The 19,816-nt window shown below is 32.9% G+C and overlaps 1 protein-coding gene and 2 pseudogenes across 1 annotated transcript in view; all 3 read left to right on the forward strand.

Annotated features, from left to right (window-relative positions):
* Positions 1-652, forward strand: part of LOC131802825 (uncharacterized) — a 31,528-nt gene extending 30,876 nt beyond the window's left edge. Inside the window, 1 exon segment of the mRNA XM_059123490.1 lies at positions 200-652. Coding sequence (XP_058979473.1) covers positions 200-624 — 425 coding nt within the window. The 3' untranslated portion in view covers positions 625-652.
* Positions 653-4,316: 3,664 nt separating this feature from the next.
* LOC131802894 (probable cytochrome P450 6a21) lies at positions 4,317-9,290 on the forward strand (annotated as a pseudogene).
* Positions 9,291-12,574: 3,284 nt separating this feature from the next.
* Positions 12,575-16,578, forward strand: LOC101892417 (probable cytochrome P450 6a21; annotated as a pseudogene).
* The last annotated feature ends 3,238 nt before the right edge of the window (positions 16,579-19,816 follow it).

Here is a 19,816-nt window from a genome sequence, read left to right on the forward strand (position 1 = left end):
AATCGGAAAAACTCATCAGTTCTGGGAGAATTTTTTTTATAAATTTAAAAAAAAAAAAAAACGAAAAGTTGAAAAAATGTGCATGGAAAGATTAATTTTTTTCGAGTTCACTTTCGTTTTGTCCCTAAAAATAGGCCATAAATCATTTAAAAAAATCGGAATTATTAAAGAAATTATAAAAAAATCATCTTCATTTCAGAAACTTTACGCAAATATCCCATTGTCCCCGCCATGCTGCGTCTCTGCCGCGAATCTTGCTCCCTGAACACCAAATCTGGTCCTTTGGAAATACCCGAAGGAGCCACTCTTATGTTACCCATTTACAGCATACACAATGATGAAGATTTCTATCCCAATCCAAAAGAATTTTTACCGAAGCGATTTGAAGAGACCTCGGAAAAACAGAGGCCAACTCATACCTTCCTGACATTTGGTGATGGGCCACGCAATTGCATTGCCTTTGGTTTTGGTGTGATGGAGCTACTGTATGCTCTCTCAACACCGTTGGTTAATTTTCGATTCACTCTGTCGGAGAAAAGTCCAAAAGTCATAGAATTTGATAGAAATACCAAATATATAGCCAGTCTGAGTAGTGGGATATATTTGAAAGTAGAGAAAATTTGAATTAAATAAATTATAAAAATAATAATATCATCAATTTCGGATTTTCACTAAATTTTCCAGTCGAAAGAAAATTGTTTTTTAATAATTTTCACTTAAATCCATAAATTTCAGCCATAAAATGCATCAAATAAAAAACTACCTTCAATCCTCTTTAATGTTGGGTGAATGAAGCCAATTGATGTGAAAAGAACCAAAGCATACTTTCAGGCGTTACCTGGAATGCAATAAATTCATGGAAGGAAACGAAAACGGGATTGTTTAAAGTAGACTTTGTTTCCAACAGAGGCGTGGAGTGGACTTTTTAAAGAAGACTTTTTTCAGCAGAGGCGTGGAGTGGACTTTTTAATGGAAAATTTTTTCAACAGAGGCGTGGATTAAAAAACCATTTCAACGGAGGCATGGATTAAAAAAACCTTTTTCAACAGAGGCGTGGATTTTTTAAAGGAAACTTTTATTAACAGAGGCGTAGATTAAAAAAAACGTTTTTCAAGGGAGGCGGGGATTCTTTAAAGAATACTTTTTTCAGCAGAGGCGTGGAATGGATTTTTTTAAAGAAAACTTTTTTCAACAGAGCCGTTGAGTGGATTTTTAGAAATAATTTTTTTTTTCAACAGAGGCGTGGATTAAAAAAAAACCTTTTTCAACAGAGGGGTGGATTTTTTAAAGGAAACTTTTATTAACAGAGGCGTGGATTAAAAAAACGTTTTTCAAGGAAGGCGCGGACTTTTTAAGAAGACTTTTTTCAGCAGAGGCGTGGAATGGTTTTTCGTTTAAAGAAAACTTTTTCCAACAGAGCCGTTGAGTGGATTTTTAGAAATAATTTTTTTTTTCAACAGAGGCGTGGATTAAAAGAAAAATTCAACAGAGGCATGGATAAAAAAAACATTTTCAACAGAGGGGTGGATTTTTAAAGGAAACTTTTGTTAACAGAGGCGTAGATTAAAAAAAAAACGTTTTTCAAGGGAGGCGTGAATTTTTTAAAGAAGACTTTTTTCAGCAAAGGCGTGGAATGGATTTTTTTAAAGAAAACTTTTTTCAACAGAGCCGTTGAGTGGATTTTTAGAAATAATTTGTTTTTCAACAGAGGCGTGGATTAAAAAAAAAAAATCAACAGAGGCATGGATTAAAAAAAAAAACTTTTTCAACAGAGGCATGGATTTAAAAAAAAAAAAACATTTTCAACAGAGGCATGGATTAAAAAAAAAGTTTTTCAAGGGGGGCGGGGATTTTTTAAAGAATACTTTTTTCAGCAGATGCGTGGAATTGATTTTTTTTAAGAAAATTTTTTTCAACAGAGCCGTTGAGTGGATTTTTAGAAATAATGTTTTTTTCAACAGATGAAAAATTCAACAGAGGCATGGATTAAAAAAACTTTTTTCAACAGAGGCGTTGATTTTTTAAAGGAAACTTTTATTAACAGAGGCATGGATTAAAAAAAAAGTTTTTCAAGGGAGGCGTGGATTTTTTAAAGAAGACTTTCTTCAGCAAAGGCGTGGAATGGATTTTTTTAAAGAAAACTTTTTTCAACAGAGCCGTTGAGTGGATTTTTAGAAATAATTTTTTTTTTCAACAGAGGCGTGGATGAAAAAAAAACTATTTCAACAGAGTCATGGATTAAAAAAAAAAACGATTTCAACAGAGTGGTGGATTTTTTAAAAGAAACTTTTATCAACAGAGGCGTAGGTTAAAAAACGGTTTTAAAGAGAGGCGTGGATTTTTTAAAGAAGCCTTTTTTCAGCAGAGGCGTGGAGTGAATTTTTAAAATAAGACTTTTTTCAGCAGAGGCGTGGAATGGATTTATTTAAAGAAAACTTTTTTCCAACAGAGCCATTGAGTCGATTTTTTGAAATAATTTTTTTTTTTCAACAGAGCCGTGGAGGGGATTTAAAAAAAAACGTTCTACAACAGAGGCGTTGCTTGGATTTTTTTTAGAGATAACGTTTTTCAACTGAGGTGTTTGAACAGGGTGAGATAAAAAAAACTGCAACCAAGTCAAATGCCTAAATTTTTACCTTTTTTTGTTGTAAATTTTGTTGATTGAAAGAAAAAAATGTCGGAAATAGTAGCATCGTTTTAGAATAAGTTTAGATTTGTGCGAAATAGTCACTTATGGCATTCGAAAGGCCAATGAAACTGTCACACGCTGCCCGAATCTTGCTCTGCGGTATTTTGGTATTTTTTAGTGCCAACCTTGATTTTCAAAATACTCCAGACACAATAGTCCAACGGATTGGTATTTGGAGATTTTGGTGGTCACTATACGCTGGAAAGGAACCGAGGGACCTCATTTTGTAACCATGCTTAGGTGACGTCTGCTGAGTCCTATTGGAATGTCCAAGGTCTGCGGCCAAAATGTTTGCATGCCCAAGGCTTTCATACACCCTTCAGGATTTTTTCGCCATAATATTCGGCATTTGGTTGCAGGCAGTCTGAAGTTGGTTGCAGTTTTTTCATCTCACCCTGTATAAAAGAATATTTTTTTTTTTTTTGTTTGTTGTTTATTCAATTTTATAAAATTTTCAACAATATTTTCGTAGTATTACAGTTTTCTCAAACTGTTATACACTCAGATTTCAGTTATCTATATGCCTAACATGTCCCTAATAAGTTTATTATAAATTTTGCACATTTTTTCTCTAGTATAACAGTTATGTCAAACTGTTATACAAATGAACGATTAGCTAAAATTCCTCAAAATTCCTCTTTTTTCGTTTTCAACATAAATTTGCTTAATATTCCATGTTTTAAGACAGTTTCAATAAACTGTTATACACTTGCAAACCTATTTAAAAAATCATGAACTTAATGTTTTATATTTTCGTTTTTATTGCTGCCAAATTCTAAGACGTATGACAGGACATTTTAACATTTTAAAGTCTAACTACTTTAACTCACATATATGTTCAGATTGTTTAAAACTATTTCTATGTATTTTATAGCAATATTTTCGTAGTATAACAGTTAGGCCAAACTGTTATACAGTTTAAAATTAAGTGTTTTGAGTTTGAAGTAACCTCAAAGTGTTTGCCATAGGTTTTGCATACATTTTCTCCAGTATAACAGTTATGCCAAACTGTTATACACCTTAGAAATGTAGGGAAATTATACAAAATTGAGTTTGAAGTGACCTCAAAGTGTTTGTCATAGCTTTTGCAAACATTTTCTCCAGTATAACAGTTATGCCAAACTGTTATACACCTTAGAAATGTAATAAAATTATACAAAATTACATTCTTACCATTAAGTGTGTAATTTACGTATTATTGATTTTGTATAACAGTTTTCTAAAACTGTTATACATTAAAAAAAACCACCTATAAATCATGAAATGCATTTTTCTTGCCCTAACAAGTTGTTTTAATTATAGTGTATAATAGTTATTAAAACTGAAATACCCCAATAACCACGACCTATCAGCATATTTTATTGTTTCCCCTCACCGATTGCTTTACTAATTGGTTAAATTTGCTCTCAAATCAAAACTTTGCTGGTGAGTCAAACAGATACGTATAGGTGGCAATTATTCATAAATGTTTTTTTTTTTCTACTTTCTTACTATATTTCTGTGCGTTCTTAGCTCACCCATCCTTCATGTTATCTTAGATGAAGAGGCAACATTTTGCGATAACCAGTCAGCGTTATTAAACAAGCTTTTAACATATGTTTACGCTCTGAGAGCAGCTATATACCCTCTGACAGCACCAGCACATTCAGTTAGTCTAGCAATGAACGGCGGAGCAAACGAACGGCTAAATTGAAAAACAGAAACGCAAAGTTCTAACATGGCTTTAATTACATATCTGTTATACGCCATTATTACGGTGACCACATTGGCTTGGTATTTCGTCAAGAAACGCATGAACTACTGGAAGCAGCTGGGTATTCCTCACGATGAACCCAGTCTGATGGCTGGCAATTTTCAGGGTCTGATGACCACACGCAGTTTTGCCGATTGTACGCGGGAACCCTATGAAAAGCACAAGGGTTCGGGACCCTTTTGTGGATTCTATTTCTTCCAGAGGCCGGCTGTCTTGGTGTTGGAAACCGAATTGGCCAAGAATATTCTGATTAAAGACTTTTCGAAATTCACCGATCGCGGATTGTTCCACAACGAGAAAACCGATCCCCTAACGGGCCACTTATTCCTTCTAGACGGGGCTAAATGGAAAAATCTACGCAACAAATTGTCGCCCACCTTTACCTCGGGTAAAATGCGCTTCATGTACCCCACCATAATGGAGGTGGCCGAGAATTTCGTCAGAGTTTTTGGAGAATTAAGTCAAAAGAATAAAAACAATGTGGTAGAGATTAAGGAGCTATTGGCCCGCTTTACCACCGATGTCATTGGCAAGTGTGCCTTTGGCATTGAATGCAACAGCCTCAAAGACCCGAATGCCGAATTTCGCATTATGGGCAAGAGATCCCTCAGTGGACGCAGACATGGCAAACTGTTGACGGGGTTCATACAGGGTTTTCCCAACCTGGCCAAGAAATTGGATATGCGCATGGTGCCCGATGATGTCAATGATTTTTTTATGCGTATTGTACGCGAAACGGTGGCCTATCGTGAGCAGAACAACATCAAGGCCAATGACTTTCTTTCGATTTTAATTGATTTGAAAAATGGTGAAGGAAAATCGGATGGTGTCACGCTGAGTTTGGAGGAAATGGCGGCCCAGGCTTTTGTTTTCTTTGTGGGTGGCTTTGAGACCTCATCATCGACAATGGGTTTTGCTCTGTACGAATTGGCGTTGAATCAGGATGTACAGGATAGAATGCGTGAGGAAATCAATGAGGCATTTAATGCTGATGGCAGTATTAGCTATGAAACGTTGCATGGCCTGCCGTATCTGGGACAGGTTATATCGGGTGAGTTTGAAAAGGGTGGGGGGGGGGGGGGGGAGGAAACATTATCAAGATAACTCAAATATGGCTGTGGTGTTAACACATTCCTCTGTGTAGGTCTATGCTTGAGTATAACAGTTATATTAAATTTTAAATAGTTTTTGTTTGTCAACATAAATAGCATTTTTGTGTTTGTATACTCACACAAATCAGTTTTCTCCTTTGTATAACAGTTATCTCAAACTGTTATACAGTCAAATTCTATGCAATTTTAAAAAGCACTACGGGTTTTTGTGTTTTTATCCTACTACAAGTTCATATGTAGCAAGTTTTATTTTTGTATAACAGTTATTACAAACTGTTATACTGCCAAATTCTATGGAATTTTAAATACTATTACGGATTTTTGTTTGTACCCTACTGTATATTCATATATAGTAAATTTCGTCTTTGTATAACAGTTATCTTTAACTGTTATACTGTCAAATTCAATGCGATTTTAAAAAAATATTGCGGATTTTTGTTTGTGGCCTACTGAGTAATAAGTTTTCCTTAAGTATAACAGTTATCTAAAACTGTTATACACAAAAGAATCATAAATTAACTAAATATGTTCAACATTTTAAAAACTACTGCGGATTATTGTTTATAGCCTATTGTATATTCATATATGGCAAGTTATGCCTTTGTATAACAGTTTTTTTTTTCAAACTGTTATACCGCCAAATTCTATGCGATTTTAAAAAATGTTGCGGATTCTTGTTTGTGGCCTACTGAGTAATAATTTATCCTTTACTATAACAGTTATCTAAAACTGTTATACACAAAAAAAAATCATAATTTCACTATAGATGTTCAAAATTTTAAAAGCTACTACGGATTGTTGGTTGTATCCTACTGAGTATTCATATATGGCAAATTTTGCGTTTGTATAACAGTTTTATTAAAACTGTTATACTGCCGAATTCTATGCGATTTTAAAAAAATGTTGTGGATTCTTGAGTTTTGCCTTATTAAGGCGAAGATCATATGTTTTGTGGCCTACTGAGCAACAAATTTTTCTTGAGTATAACAGTTATCTAAAACTGTTAAACACAAAAGAATCATAAATTCACTAAATATATTCAAAATGTTAAAAACTTCTACGGATTTTTTTTTATAGCCTACTTACATTCATATATGGCAAGTTTTGCCTTTGTATAACAGTTTTCTTAAACTGTTATACTGCCGAATTCTATGCGATTTTAAAAAATGTTGCGGATTCTTGTTTTTGGCCTACTGAGTAACAATTTTTTCTTTAGTATAACAGTTATCTAAAACTGTTATACACCAAGAAATTGCCAAAAACTGTTCATTTCAGTAAATATGTTTAATTTATGCCGATTTCTTAAAATTTTGAGTCCATATGTTGAGAAAAGTGCAGTATAACAGTTAAGACTTTGTGATATGTTGGGGAATTAAATGAGAATTGGTTTTAGAATTTGAAAAGAAATCAATATAAGCATTTCTAAACATCTTGTGTAGCAATTTCAACTAAAATATTAGAAAATATGTGTTAAAAACTCTGTATAACAGTTACGTGTATATAAAATAAAACAAAAAAACATTTAAAAAATTGAAATATTTGGTATGTTTCTAACCGTTTTTCTTTATAAGGATGAAAAAAAAAAAAATGTTGATATTTGCAATACCTTGATCAAAACGACCATTTCGTTTGTACAACAGTTTGTTTTAACTGCCATATAATTCATAAATCAAAAACCATTTAGAAAATTTTAATTCATTATTGTTTTTATAACCTTATCTCTAAGAGGCAGTATTGAAAATACTGCTAGAAAGTCTTAAAAAATGGCTTCAAGTTTACAAGAAAATGAAGTCAACATAAATTTCGGGTATTTAATTCATAAAAAAGCTTCTGTTAATTTATATCAGTTAAGGTGTTATTTTCATAGGCAAGGTCTTATTATCATGGCTACAAAAAGAACAACAATTTAAGAGATAATTATAATGAGTGTATTTTTATATATAAAATCTGTTGCTTAGTAAACACAAGATAACCGTTATCTGTGACTGATTAACTGTTATACCTGAATTAAATATAAACAAACATGTTAGAAATGGTCAAACAAGTAAATTTTTGTTTTAATTGACATTTTTGGAGTACATAATAGTGCTTAACCAATTTTTTTTTTTTTTTTTTTTTTTTTTTTTGGAGTACAACACTTTTCCTCGAAACTGTTATACAGTCCAAAAGTGTCATTACTCTAAAAGAAATTCCTTAAATAGTTGAATAGAATGAAGTTGAATTGTATACCAGTTCTAGTTTCAGTATAACAGTTACGAAAAACTGGTATACGAATTTAAAATGGCAAAATTAAATGGCAATTTTTAAAAATAATTTCCATTTATTTTTGCCTAAATCGGCTAATTTTTTTCATTTAATTGAGAAATTGGTTAGATATTGAATTCCTCCTAAGTATAAGAGTTTATATTGAAACTGTTATACACTGTAAAAGACCAAAAAGCTTCAAATATTTACTAAATACATTTATTTGGTAGAAATTAGGTTGTATAGCACTTATTTTTTGTGTATAACAGTTACAATAAAACTGTTATACGAATAAAAATTGCTACAATTCGTTTAAAATTCGGTAGTTATATCTTAAATGATCCATTTTGTAGAATTTTTAATAATTTTTACTTGTTTTTCGTCAAATTTTTTGCAACAAATTGATTATACATATATTAAATTGTTCTTAAGTATAAGAGTTTATACTGAAACTGTTATACTCTTTAAAATGCCAAAACACATTAAATAATTACTAAATACATTGATTTGGCTGTAATTATGTTGTATAACACTTATTGCTTCAGTATAACAGTTACCAAAAACTGTTATACAAACTGTTATACACATTTAAAAAATTACCAAAATTTCACAAAGCACTCAATTATAACAAAAAACACATTTTTTATTTTTTTCAATAATTTTACCTCTTTTATTTTAATTTTTGCAAGATATTAAAATTTCGACCATTTTTTACTTTAGTCTGAGAAATCGACTAGAAATTGTATTTTAGGGGATTTTATTGAAAGTATTAGCATTAAAATATTGATAGCTACCAAAAAAGCTTGTCATCAATTTAAATTAGCTGACATAATGCTTAGGTTGTACGACAAACACCTACGTGACTAGAAATGTTATTATTTTGGGTTGATAGATTTATATTTTTTTATTAAATATCCAAAATAAGTATAAATTGTTTAAATGTATGGTGAATTATAAATCTGCCACCTATGACTCTTTCTGCTTCTATAAAACTTAAAAAATTATTCATTATATTTTTTTTTCTCTCTGTGTGTGCTTTGTAGAAACCCTCCGCAAATACACAATTGTACCGCATCTCAATCGCCAGGCCTTGGTGGACTACGTTGTGCCGGGTAATCCAAAATATGTCATTCCCAAGGGCATGCCCGTCCTCATACCGGCCTATGGTATGCATCATGATCCCGACCTATATCCCAATCCAGAGAAATTCGATCCGGATCGTTTGAGGCCAGCGCTGTAAAACAACGTGAAACAGTTGAATTTCTAGCCTTCGGTGATGGTCCACGCAATTGCATTGGTATGCGTTTTGGCATTATGCAAACGCGCGCCGGCATGGCTTACCTGCTGCGTAATTTTAAATTTTCCGTATGTGAAGAGACTGAAATCCCATTGACTTGGGATACCAAATCATTTGTGCTGTGTTCGAAAAATGGTATTTTCCTTAAGGTAGATAAATTGTAAACAAAAATATGTATATTTTTTATGAAAAAAAAAGAAATAAAAAATTTAAAATAATAAATTAATATGTATATTTTTATAAAAAAACAAACAAAAATTTATTAAAAAAATAATTAATTAATATGTCTTTTTTATGAAAAATAAAATTAATAAAAAAATTAAAAATTGATATGTATTTTTTTAAATAAAATTAAAATTAATTTTTTTTTAATTGTTTTAAAAATTATTCAAAGAGAACAGTTTTTTTTATTGTTGTAATCGTGCAATTATGACAATGTTGAAAATGTGTCTGCAACGTCATCCAATGACTTGACACAAAGCTCTCTGGCGGGAAAACAAATCAATTACGACTTGAAACTTAGATATAGCTCCCATATATATCTTCGTCCGATTTGCTTTTATTGTGCACCAAATGTGTAATACCAGCCCGAATAGTATGGAATTTTGCACATACAACCAAATTAGGCCTCCAAATAAGTATGCCAAATTTGATCGAAATCGGTTCAGATATAGCTATAGCTCCCATATATATTGTTCATTCGATTTGTTATTTTAGTCCTCCGCAGCCGTAATATGCACTCTGTAACAACAATATTTGGGGAAATATATCAAATACAGCTCAGAAATATATTTGCTAAATTTTATCGAGATCGGTTCAGATTTGGATATAGCTCCCACATATAACTTCGTCCGATTTACCTTTGATTGTGCACCAAACGTCTAATATTTGTCCAAATGGGATGGAATTTGGCACTTACGACCGAATTGAGTCTAGAAGCTAGTATGTCAAATTTGGTGAAGATCGGTTCAGATATAGCTGTAGCTTCCATATATATTGATCATCCGATTTGTTATATTTGTTACCCACGACCGTAATATGCACTCCGTAACAACGATATTCAGGGAAATATATCAAATACAGCTCTGAAATATCTTTGCCAAATTTTATCGAGATCGGTTCCGATTTGGATATAGCTCCCATATAGATATCCATTCCGTTTGTAACTTCTCGATATACTATATATATTCTTGATCAGGGTAAAATTCTAAGTCGATTTAGCGATGTACGTCTGCCTATCCGTCTGTTTGTTAAAATTCCCCAGAAATAAACATTTGATCGTGAAAAATATTGATATTCTTTGATCTTTTCAGTCAAATAATAAGAAAAAAACTCATCCATAGGTGGCGCTAGAGTACAAATACGAACTCTAACACCACCTATGGATGAATCAAAGCAACAATTTTTGTAAAAGATTTTTCGTTCCGCATCGAATTAAATAAACTAAAAATCGAAGCTAGTTTACAATTATGGGCCATTGAAGATAAATAGGAATTCAATTGAAGATAAATAGGAATACATAGGTGGTGGTAGTGTACTTTGTAGTATTTTTATTATTGCCTATTTTTGGGGGTAATTTTCTTTCTTTATCCCAAGAATAATAGTTTGATGCGAGTCAAATTTAAAAATTCAAATCTCAATGGGCTTTTTGTCCCTAATTTTTTTTTGCTCCTTCGAGACAGATAATAATTCAATATTCGCACATAGGTGCCGCTAGTGTAACTTGCCCACTTTTCAAAGGTATTGCCTATATTGAGAGAACGATCTAAATACCTTCAAAAATAATAATTTTTTTGAGTCAAAGTAAAAAAATTGAAGCTTCAATTATATTTCTCTGACATATTTTTGATCCTTGGAGACATTGTAAAATGTTATTCATAGGTGGCTCTGGTGTTCATTTCGCATATAATATAATAATTAAAATATATAATAATTAAAATTTATATGTAGGTGGCGGTAGAGTTTTTTTTTCAGTTTTTCAAAGGTATTGCCTATTTGTAGGGTGACTTTCTTTATATCCCAAAAATAATAATTCCATGAGAGTCAAATTTAAAAGTGCAAATTTCAATGGGGTTTCTGTCTCTCTTAATTGTTGCCCACTCGAGACAGATTATAATTCAACATTCACACATAGGTGCCGCTAGTGTAACTTTTCCACTTGTCAAAGGTATTGCCTTTCTTGAAGGACAATCGGAATACCTTTAAGATAAATAATTTGAAGTGCGAGAAAAAAATATAAACTTCAATGATATTTCTCTGTCACATATTTGATCCTTTGAGACATTTTAAAATGTTATTCATAGGTGGCACTGGTGTTCATTTCTCATTGAAGATATATAAGAATTAAACTTTCATACATAGGTGGCGGTAGAGATTTTTTTTAGTTTTTCAAAGGTATTGCCTATTTGTAGGGTGACTTTCTTTATATCCCAAAAATAATGTTTCGATGAGAGTAAAATTTAAAAATGCAATTCTCAATGGGTCTCTGTCTTTTTTTTTTTTGCTCTTTCGAGACAGATTATCATTCAATATTAGCAAATAGATGGCGCCAGTGTTACATTCCCGCTTTTCAAAGGTATTGCCTATCTTGAAGGGCAATTTTAATACTTTCAAGAATAATAACTTGATGTGCGACAAAAAAATTAAACTTCAGTGGAATTTCTCTCTCAAATTTGTGATCTTTCGCTGGTGTCCCATTGAAGATAATAAAAATTAAACATTCACACATAGGTGGCGGTAGTGTTCTTTCTATTCTTTCAAAATTATTGCCTACTTGTGGGGTATTTTTTTTAGTCTCAAGAATAATAACTCGATGCGAATCAAATTTAAAAATGCAAATCTCACTTTTCAAGGGTGTTGTCTATTTGTGGGGATAATTTTTTTTAATTCTAAGAATAATAATTTGTGAATTAAATTTAAAACTTCAAATCACAACGGGGTTTCTGTCTCTCAATTTTTGTCCCCTTGAGCCAGATTTTAATTTAACATTCATACATAGTTGGCGCTAGTGTAACTTTCGCTATTTTTAAGGTTATTACCCATCTTGAAGGGTAATCTGGATACCCTCAAAAATATTAATTTCATGAGAGTCAAATTAAAAAATAAACTTCAATATTTCTCTCTCATATTTTTATCTGATTCATAGGTGGCGCTGGTGTTCCATACCTATTTATCAAAACTATTGCCTATTTTTTATTTATATGTCCCGAATAAAATTCTCACCTTGCATAGCACAATTAAAAACAACAACAACAACACTAAACTCATAATTAAATTTTGAATTGCAACGCAAAATTCAATATTTATTTATGTCTGGTCGGAGAAAACTGCAATGATCCGCTAATGCACTCTGGGCCACAATTTCTATGCCAATACACACAAACGAGTTAATGCTCGCTCTCTCCATTAATGGCATTACAAGTTGTTGTATAAAATCGCTGGCAATACTTTCGAACACTTTAGTATTGAGTGAACCGAGCGGAAAAAAATATCAAAACAAAAATCGAAAAAATTAAACTAAAACAATGGCCATTGTGGGAGTGTTGTTGTCCTTCATCATTGTCTTAGCCTCTGTGGTGGCATTTTGGATGAAAAAACGTCTCAGCTATTGGAAAGACGAGGGTATTGCCCATGACGAACCGAGTCTGATGTCTGGCAATTTTCAAGGTCTGATGACTAAACGTAGCATTGCCCAGTGTATTCGAGAGACATATAATCGTCATCGGGGGTCGGGACCGTTTTGTGGTTTCTATTTCTTCCAGCGGCCTGCAGTGCTGGTGTTGGATAGGGAACTGGTGAAACATGTACTAATTAAGGATTTTTCGAAATTCACCGATCGTGGGCTGTTTCACAACGAAAAGGGTGACCCGTTGACGGGTCATTTGTTCCTTTTGGATGGCACAAATTGTCACCTACCTTTACCACGGGTAAAATGAAATTCATGTATCCCACCATTACTGAAGTGGCCAAGCAATTCATCCATGTCATGGGCGACATGGTGAGTCGTGGCAATATTGTGGAAATCAAGGAACTGCTGGCCCGTTTCACCACCGATGTCATTGGTCGCTGTGCCTTTGGCATAGACTGCAACAGCTTGAAAGACCCGAATGCGAAATTTCGTATAGTGGGTAAAAAATCCTTGAGCGAAAAGAAACATGGCCGCCTATTGACAGGATTTATGCAAGGCTTTCCCAGCCTGGCCAAGAAGCTGAATATGCAGCTCCTCCCCGACGATGTGACGGCATTATTTTTACGCATTGTCCGAGAAACTGTGGAATATCGTGAGAAAAATGGCGTCAAGGCAAATGATTTCTTGAATATTTTAATGGATCTGAAGAGGAGTGAGGGCGATATGCATTTGGAATTGGAGGAAATGGCTGCCCAGGTGTTTGTCTTCTTTTTGGGAGGGTTTGAGACATCCTCTTCAACAATGGGATTTGCTTTGTATGAATTGGCCTTAAATCAGGCGGTGCAGAATAAGTTGAGAGAGGAAATCAATGGGGTGTTCGATGCCAAGGGTGAGACGAGTTATGAAGCTGTGCATGATCTGCAGTATCTGGGTCAGGTGATATCGGATGAGTGTTGTGGGGGAGTGGTGTCAAAGTCAAAACTATTTTTTTTTTGGCAAATAGTGACATTTTTTAAAGATATGTTAACGTAAAATACTTTTTTTTCCTCAGTATAATAAAATTTTTCTCAATATAACAGTTTATATGAAAACTGTTATACAGTTAAAAAGGGCCAAAACTCGTTGAAGAATTGCTAGATACATTAATATGACTAAAATGAAGTTGTATAACAGGTTTTGCTTCAGTATAACAGTTACCAAAAAACTGTTATACTAATTAAAATTGACGAAAAATTCACAAAAAAAATGAGAAATTACAAAAAAAATATATATCCGCATTTAATTAAAAGCTGAAATCTGTTGTCTAAGAGCCGTAAGATAACATCTTCAGCAGATTTTATAACAGTTTATCACTGAAACGAATTGACAGACAGTGCATTATAATAATCATATAAATACCTTTTTTTGTATTCAGAGAAAATTTGACAGCAAATTATAGTGTATACTACTTTTTGTGGAAATTATAGCAGATGTTTCTCAAGTATAACAGTTTATATGAAAACTGTTATACAGTTAAAAAAGGCCAAAACTCGTTGAAGAATTGCTAGATACATTAATTTTACTAAAATTAAGTTGTATAACAGTTTCTGCTTCAGTATAACAGTTACCAAAAAACTGTTACACAAATTGAAAATTACAAAAACTTTACAAAAAAGGTGAGGAATTACAAAAAATGTATCTAAATTTTATTAAAAGTTGAAATCCTATATAACAGATTCCGCAAAAACTGTTATACACATTAAAAAATAGAAAAAAATTGTCCAAATTTCTAATTATAGCTAAAATGATGAATTTAGCAATTTTTTAAAATCATTTTTGTCTGATTAAGGCTTACTTATTGCATAAAATTGAGAATTTGGGTAGATATTCATAGTTTTTCTTCAGTATAACAGTTTATTTAAAAAACTGTTTTAATCTTCAAAATCACAAAACTCAACGAATCGTTGCTAAATACATTGATTTGTCAGAAATTTAGTTGTATAGAAGTTTTTGATTCAGTATAACAGTTACCGAAAAACTGTTATACTAGTGAAAAACGGCAAAAATGTGTTAAAATTCTTAGTCATAGCTAAAATGATGACATTTGTAATTTTTTAAAATCATTTTTACCTGAGTTAGGCTCACTTATTACATAAAATAGAGAAATTTGAGAGGTATTTATAGCTTTTCTTCAGTATAACACTTAATTTTGAAGCAGTTATACACTTAAACAGCAAAAACCTCATAGAATACTTGACAAATACATTTATTTAGCTAAAATTATGTTGTATAACAGTTTTTATTTCAGTATAACAGTTACCAAAAAACTGTTATACTGGAGAAAAATTACAAAATACACTCAAAAATCCTCAGTTATAGCTAAAATCAAGACATTTATAATTTTTTAAAATCATTTTTATTTGATATTGGCTAATTTATTTCATAAAATTGAGATAATAGATCAGTTTTCTTTAGTATAACAGTTTATTTTGAATCTGTTCTACGTTTAAAAATCAAATAACTCATCAAATAATTGATAAATACATTTTTTAGCTGAAATTATGTTGTATAACAGTTTTTGTTTCAGTATAACAGTTACCGAAAAACTGTTATACTCAGAAAATTGCCAAAATACACTCAATAATCCTGGGTTATGGCTAAAATCATGACATTTGTAATTTTTTAAAATCATTTTTATTTGATTTTGCCTAACATATTTCATAAAATTGAGATAATTGATACTTTTTTCTTCGGTATAACAGTTTATTTTGAATCTGTTATACGTTTGAAAATAAAAAAATTTCATCAAATAATTGATAAATACATTAATTTTGCAGAAGTTATCGTGTATAACACATCTTTGTTCCAGTATAACAGTTACCAAAAAACTGTTATACAATTAAAAAATGCGGAATATCACAGAAATATCCCCAATTGTAACTAAAATTATCAATTTTGTAATATTTTATAATACTTTCTTCAATTGTTTTTCGAAGTATAAAAGTTAATTTTGAAACTGTTATACTCATTAGAATGACAAAACTCTAAAAAATAATTCCGAAATATATTGATTTGCCATAAATGAACGTTTTTTAACACATTTGTTTTGTATAACAGTTATAAAAAAACTGTTATACACTAGGAAAATGGTGAAAATCTGTAAAAAGTCTTATTTATAACAAAAATGATCCATTTTATAGGTGACTAGGTGGTCTTATAGGAGACCAAATGGTCTAATGTGACATCAAATGATCACAAAGGAGACCAAATGGCCTTATGAGGGACCAAGTCTTCTCAGGGTCTTTTATAAAAAAATCGGTTTCTTCCATTTTATATTTAAATTTTTCCAATTTCTTTTTTTCTCTCTCCCCTCTCCTCCCTCTAGAAACCCTTCGCAAATACACAATCATCCCCCACTTGAATCGCCAAGCCCTTGTGGACTATGTGGTGCCGGGCAATCCGAAATATATCATCAAAAAGGGAATGCCAGTGCTGATACCAGCCTATGCCATGCATCACGATGGCAATCTCTATCCAGATCCAGAGAAATTTGATCCGGAACGCTTTGAGCCAAGTGCTGTCAAGGAACGTGATTCAGTGGAATTTTTAGCCTTCGGTGATGGACCACGCAACTGTATTGGCATGCGCTTCGGTCTGATGCAGACTCGGGTCGGATTGTCATACCTTTTGCATAATTTCAAATTTTCACCCTGTGATAAGACCGAAGTGCCGCTCATATGGGATGCCAAATCATTTGCTTTGAGCACTAAAAATGGTATTTTCCTGAAGGTGGAGAAAGTCAAGTGAAGGTCAGGGGGGATGTTAGGAAATGAAACGGAGGAGGAGGATCAATATATGGAAATGATACTAAATCGTAGAATTTGTAAGTGTTTATTTGTAATGGCGAAAAATTATTTTGAAATAAAACCAATATTTTTTTTTTCATTTTTTATTTATATTAAATTTTTTCACAAAATTCGTTTTGAGTCAATTTTATTGTAGTATTTTTTTAATTATTTTTATTGCATAATACAGCGGAAAATATGTGTTTACATGACATTGTAATTGATTTAATAATTGTTTATTGTCTAGCTGTGAAGGGAAATTGATGGATAATAGTCCAGATGATCATGATTACAATATTCTCTTGCTGACCTTGTAAAAATGACGTATCTCATTTTTACATGGAAAGAGACGAGAGAGAGAGAGAAAAAACTGAGCAAAGTGGGCAAAAAAGCTGTCAACAATAGCAAAAGCTAGAAAGTTTACACTGGCAAAATAAGCGGATTTATTTTTTAATTACATACACAGACACAAAAAAAAACAAGTAAAAAAGAAGCAAAGCGGACAGAATATCCACCACGAACGAATTTGTAGATTAAAAAAAAATAAAATCCGTTATAAATTCTCTTGAAATCTTAAAAATACTGAATATAGCCGTTATATTAAGGTCTATACGAAGACGTGGACCTGCATAGGCAACTTTGGCCATAAGCCATTAAATATTCAAATGCGAAGCTAAAAAAATCGGTTAATAATCCATCTAAAATCAGCCAAATACCGAATATCGGGAGGTGCCATTATATGTGGGCTATACGAAGGCTTAGATCTGCACAGACAATTTTCTATCATAGGCTGTAGTATCCATTACGAGCTTCAAATACCAAATTTGAAACAATTCTGGTGAACAATGTCGCTAAAATCCGAATATCGAGAGGTGCCGTTATATATACTAAGACGTGGACCTGCACAGACAATTTTCTGTTATAGACTGTTGTATTTATTACGAACTTCAAATTTGAAAAAATTCCGGTGAATAATGTTGCTAAAATCCGAATATCGGGAGGTGCCGTTATATGGGGGCTATACGATGGCTTAGAAATGCACGGACAATTTTCTGTCTTAGGCTGTAGTATCCATTACGAACTTCAAATACCAAATTTGAAACAATTCCGGTTGATAATGTCTCTAAAATCATCAAAATACCGAATATCGGGAGGTACCGCTATATGGGAGCTATACAAAGGCTTAGGCCTGCACGTACATTACGATTTTAAACCCCAAATTTGAAACAATTCAGGCGAATAATGCCGCTAAAATCATCAAAATACCGAATATCGGAAGGTGCCGTTATATGGGGCTATACTAAGGCTTAGACCTGCACGGACAATTTTCTGTCATAGGCTATAGTATCCATTACGAACTTCAAATACCAAATTTGAAACAATTCTGGTGAATAATGTCGCTGAAATCATCAAAATACCGAATATTGGGAGGTACTGATTAGGGAGCTATACGAAGACCTGGACCTGCATAGACAATTTTCTGTCATAGGCTGTAGTATCCATTACGAACTTCAATTACCAAATTTGAAACAATTCTGGTGAATAATGTCGGTAAAATCATCAAAATACCGAATATCGGAAGGTGCCGTTATATGGGGGCTATACGAAGACGTGGACCTGCATACAAATTTTTTTTCCATAGGTTGTAGTAACCATTAAGATCTCCCAATACGAAATTTCAAACAATTCCGTTGAATAATGTCGCTAAAATCATCAAAATACAGAATATCGGGAGGTGCCGTTATATGGAGGCTATACCAATACATGGACCTGAACGGACAATTTTCTGTCATAGGCTGTAGTATCCATTACGAATTTAAAATACCAAATTTGAAAAAAATCCGGCGAATAATGTCGCTAAAATCCGAATATCGGGATGTGCCGTTATATGTGGGCTATACGAAGAGGTGGACCTGCATACAAAATATTTTCCATGGGAAAATTAAGATCTCCCAATACGAAATTTGAAACAATTCCGCCGAATAATGTCACTAAAATCATGAAAATACCGAATATAGGGTTGGACCGTTATATGGGGGATATACCATATCGCGGACCTATATAGACAATACTCCTCCAGGAGGTAAAGTGCTTAGAAAGAATTTCTAGTATGGATTTTCAGACAATTTCGTTGAAAAATTTGGCTACAATCATCAAAATATCGAATATCGGAGGGTGCAGTTATATGGGGGCCATACGATATCGTGGACCTATATAGACATTTCTCTTCCAGGGGATAAAATGGTTAGAGAGAACTTCCAGTATGGATTTTTAGACAATTCCATTGAAAAATTTGGCTACAATCATCAAAATACCGAATATCGGAGGAGATACCGTTATATGGGAGCCATGCGATATCGTGGACCGATATAGCCCATCTTCGAACTTGACCTGCCTGCAGACAAAAAACTGACCTGTGCAAAATTGTTGCTTCCTATCTTTATTCGTTTTGACTTTAGCGTGATTACAACAGTCGGACGGACAGATGACAGGACCTAGAGACTTAGTCTTAAAATTTTACGCTGATCAAGAATATATATACTTAGCTATGTCTAAAATTTTATTGTTGCAAAATGGTCAGGCTTTATCCCTATATTGTTGTTTTTTATAAAAACAACGTTTGTTTATTAGTGGAGAACGATGGTAAAGTTTACCAGGGGGTAAGGCAGGGAATACCTAGGTTTCGGGTACTGATGAGGATTGGTGGCTCTTTCCGAAACCTAGGTATTCCCTGTCTTACCACCTGGTAAACATTACCATCGTTCTCCACTAATAAACAAACATTGGTTTTTATAAAAAACAACAATAAAGGGATAAAGCCTGACCATTTTGCAACAATAAAATTCTACGGTATCCCGAACAAACAAGCCAACACTGTTCTATGTCTAAAATTATTACTTCGATGAGTTACAAACGGATTGACGAACATAATATTCCCTCCACACTTTATATGGTGGAGGGTATAAAATGTGGATATTGTCGGACTGTCGTAACTGTCTGGCAGGTTTACAGTATGTGTAACATTCTCAGTGGCTAATCACAAAACCATAAAATCTCCTAACTTCGACATTTTTCTGATATGGAAAGAGAACACGCCCTCCTGAGGGCCACACTTACCTGACCTTCCAAATTCTCTGGCTGACGAGCTGGTTGACTGGACAACAGATTTGAGTTCTAACATACAGAATTGCAATATTCTCTGTACAAGTCCATTTTCATGAACTCCCCTCCCACAAAACACCCACCCCCTACACACCCGTTTAACATAT

Source organism: Musca domestica, unplaced genomic scaffold (assembly GCF_030504385.1).
Source record: "Musca domestica strain aabys unplaced genomic scaffold, Musca_domestica.polishedcontigs.V.1.1 25, whole genome shotgun sequence".
NCBI classification, from domain to species: domain Eukaryota; kingdom Metazoa; phylum Arthropoda; class Insecta; order Diptera; family Muscidae; genus Musca; species Musca domestica.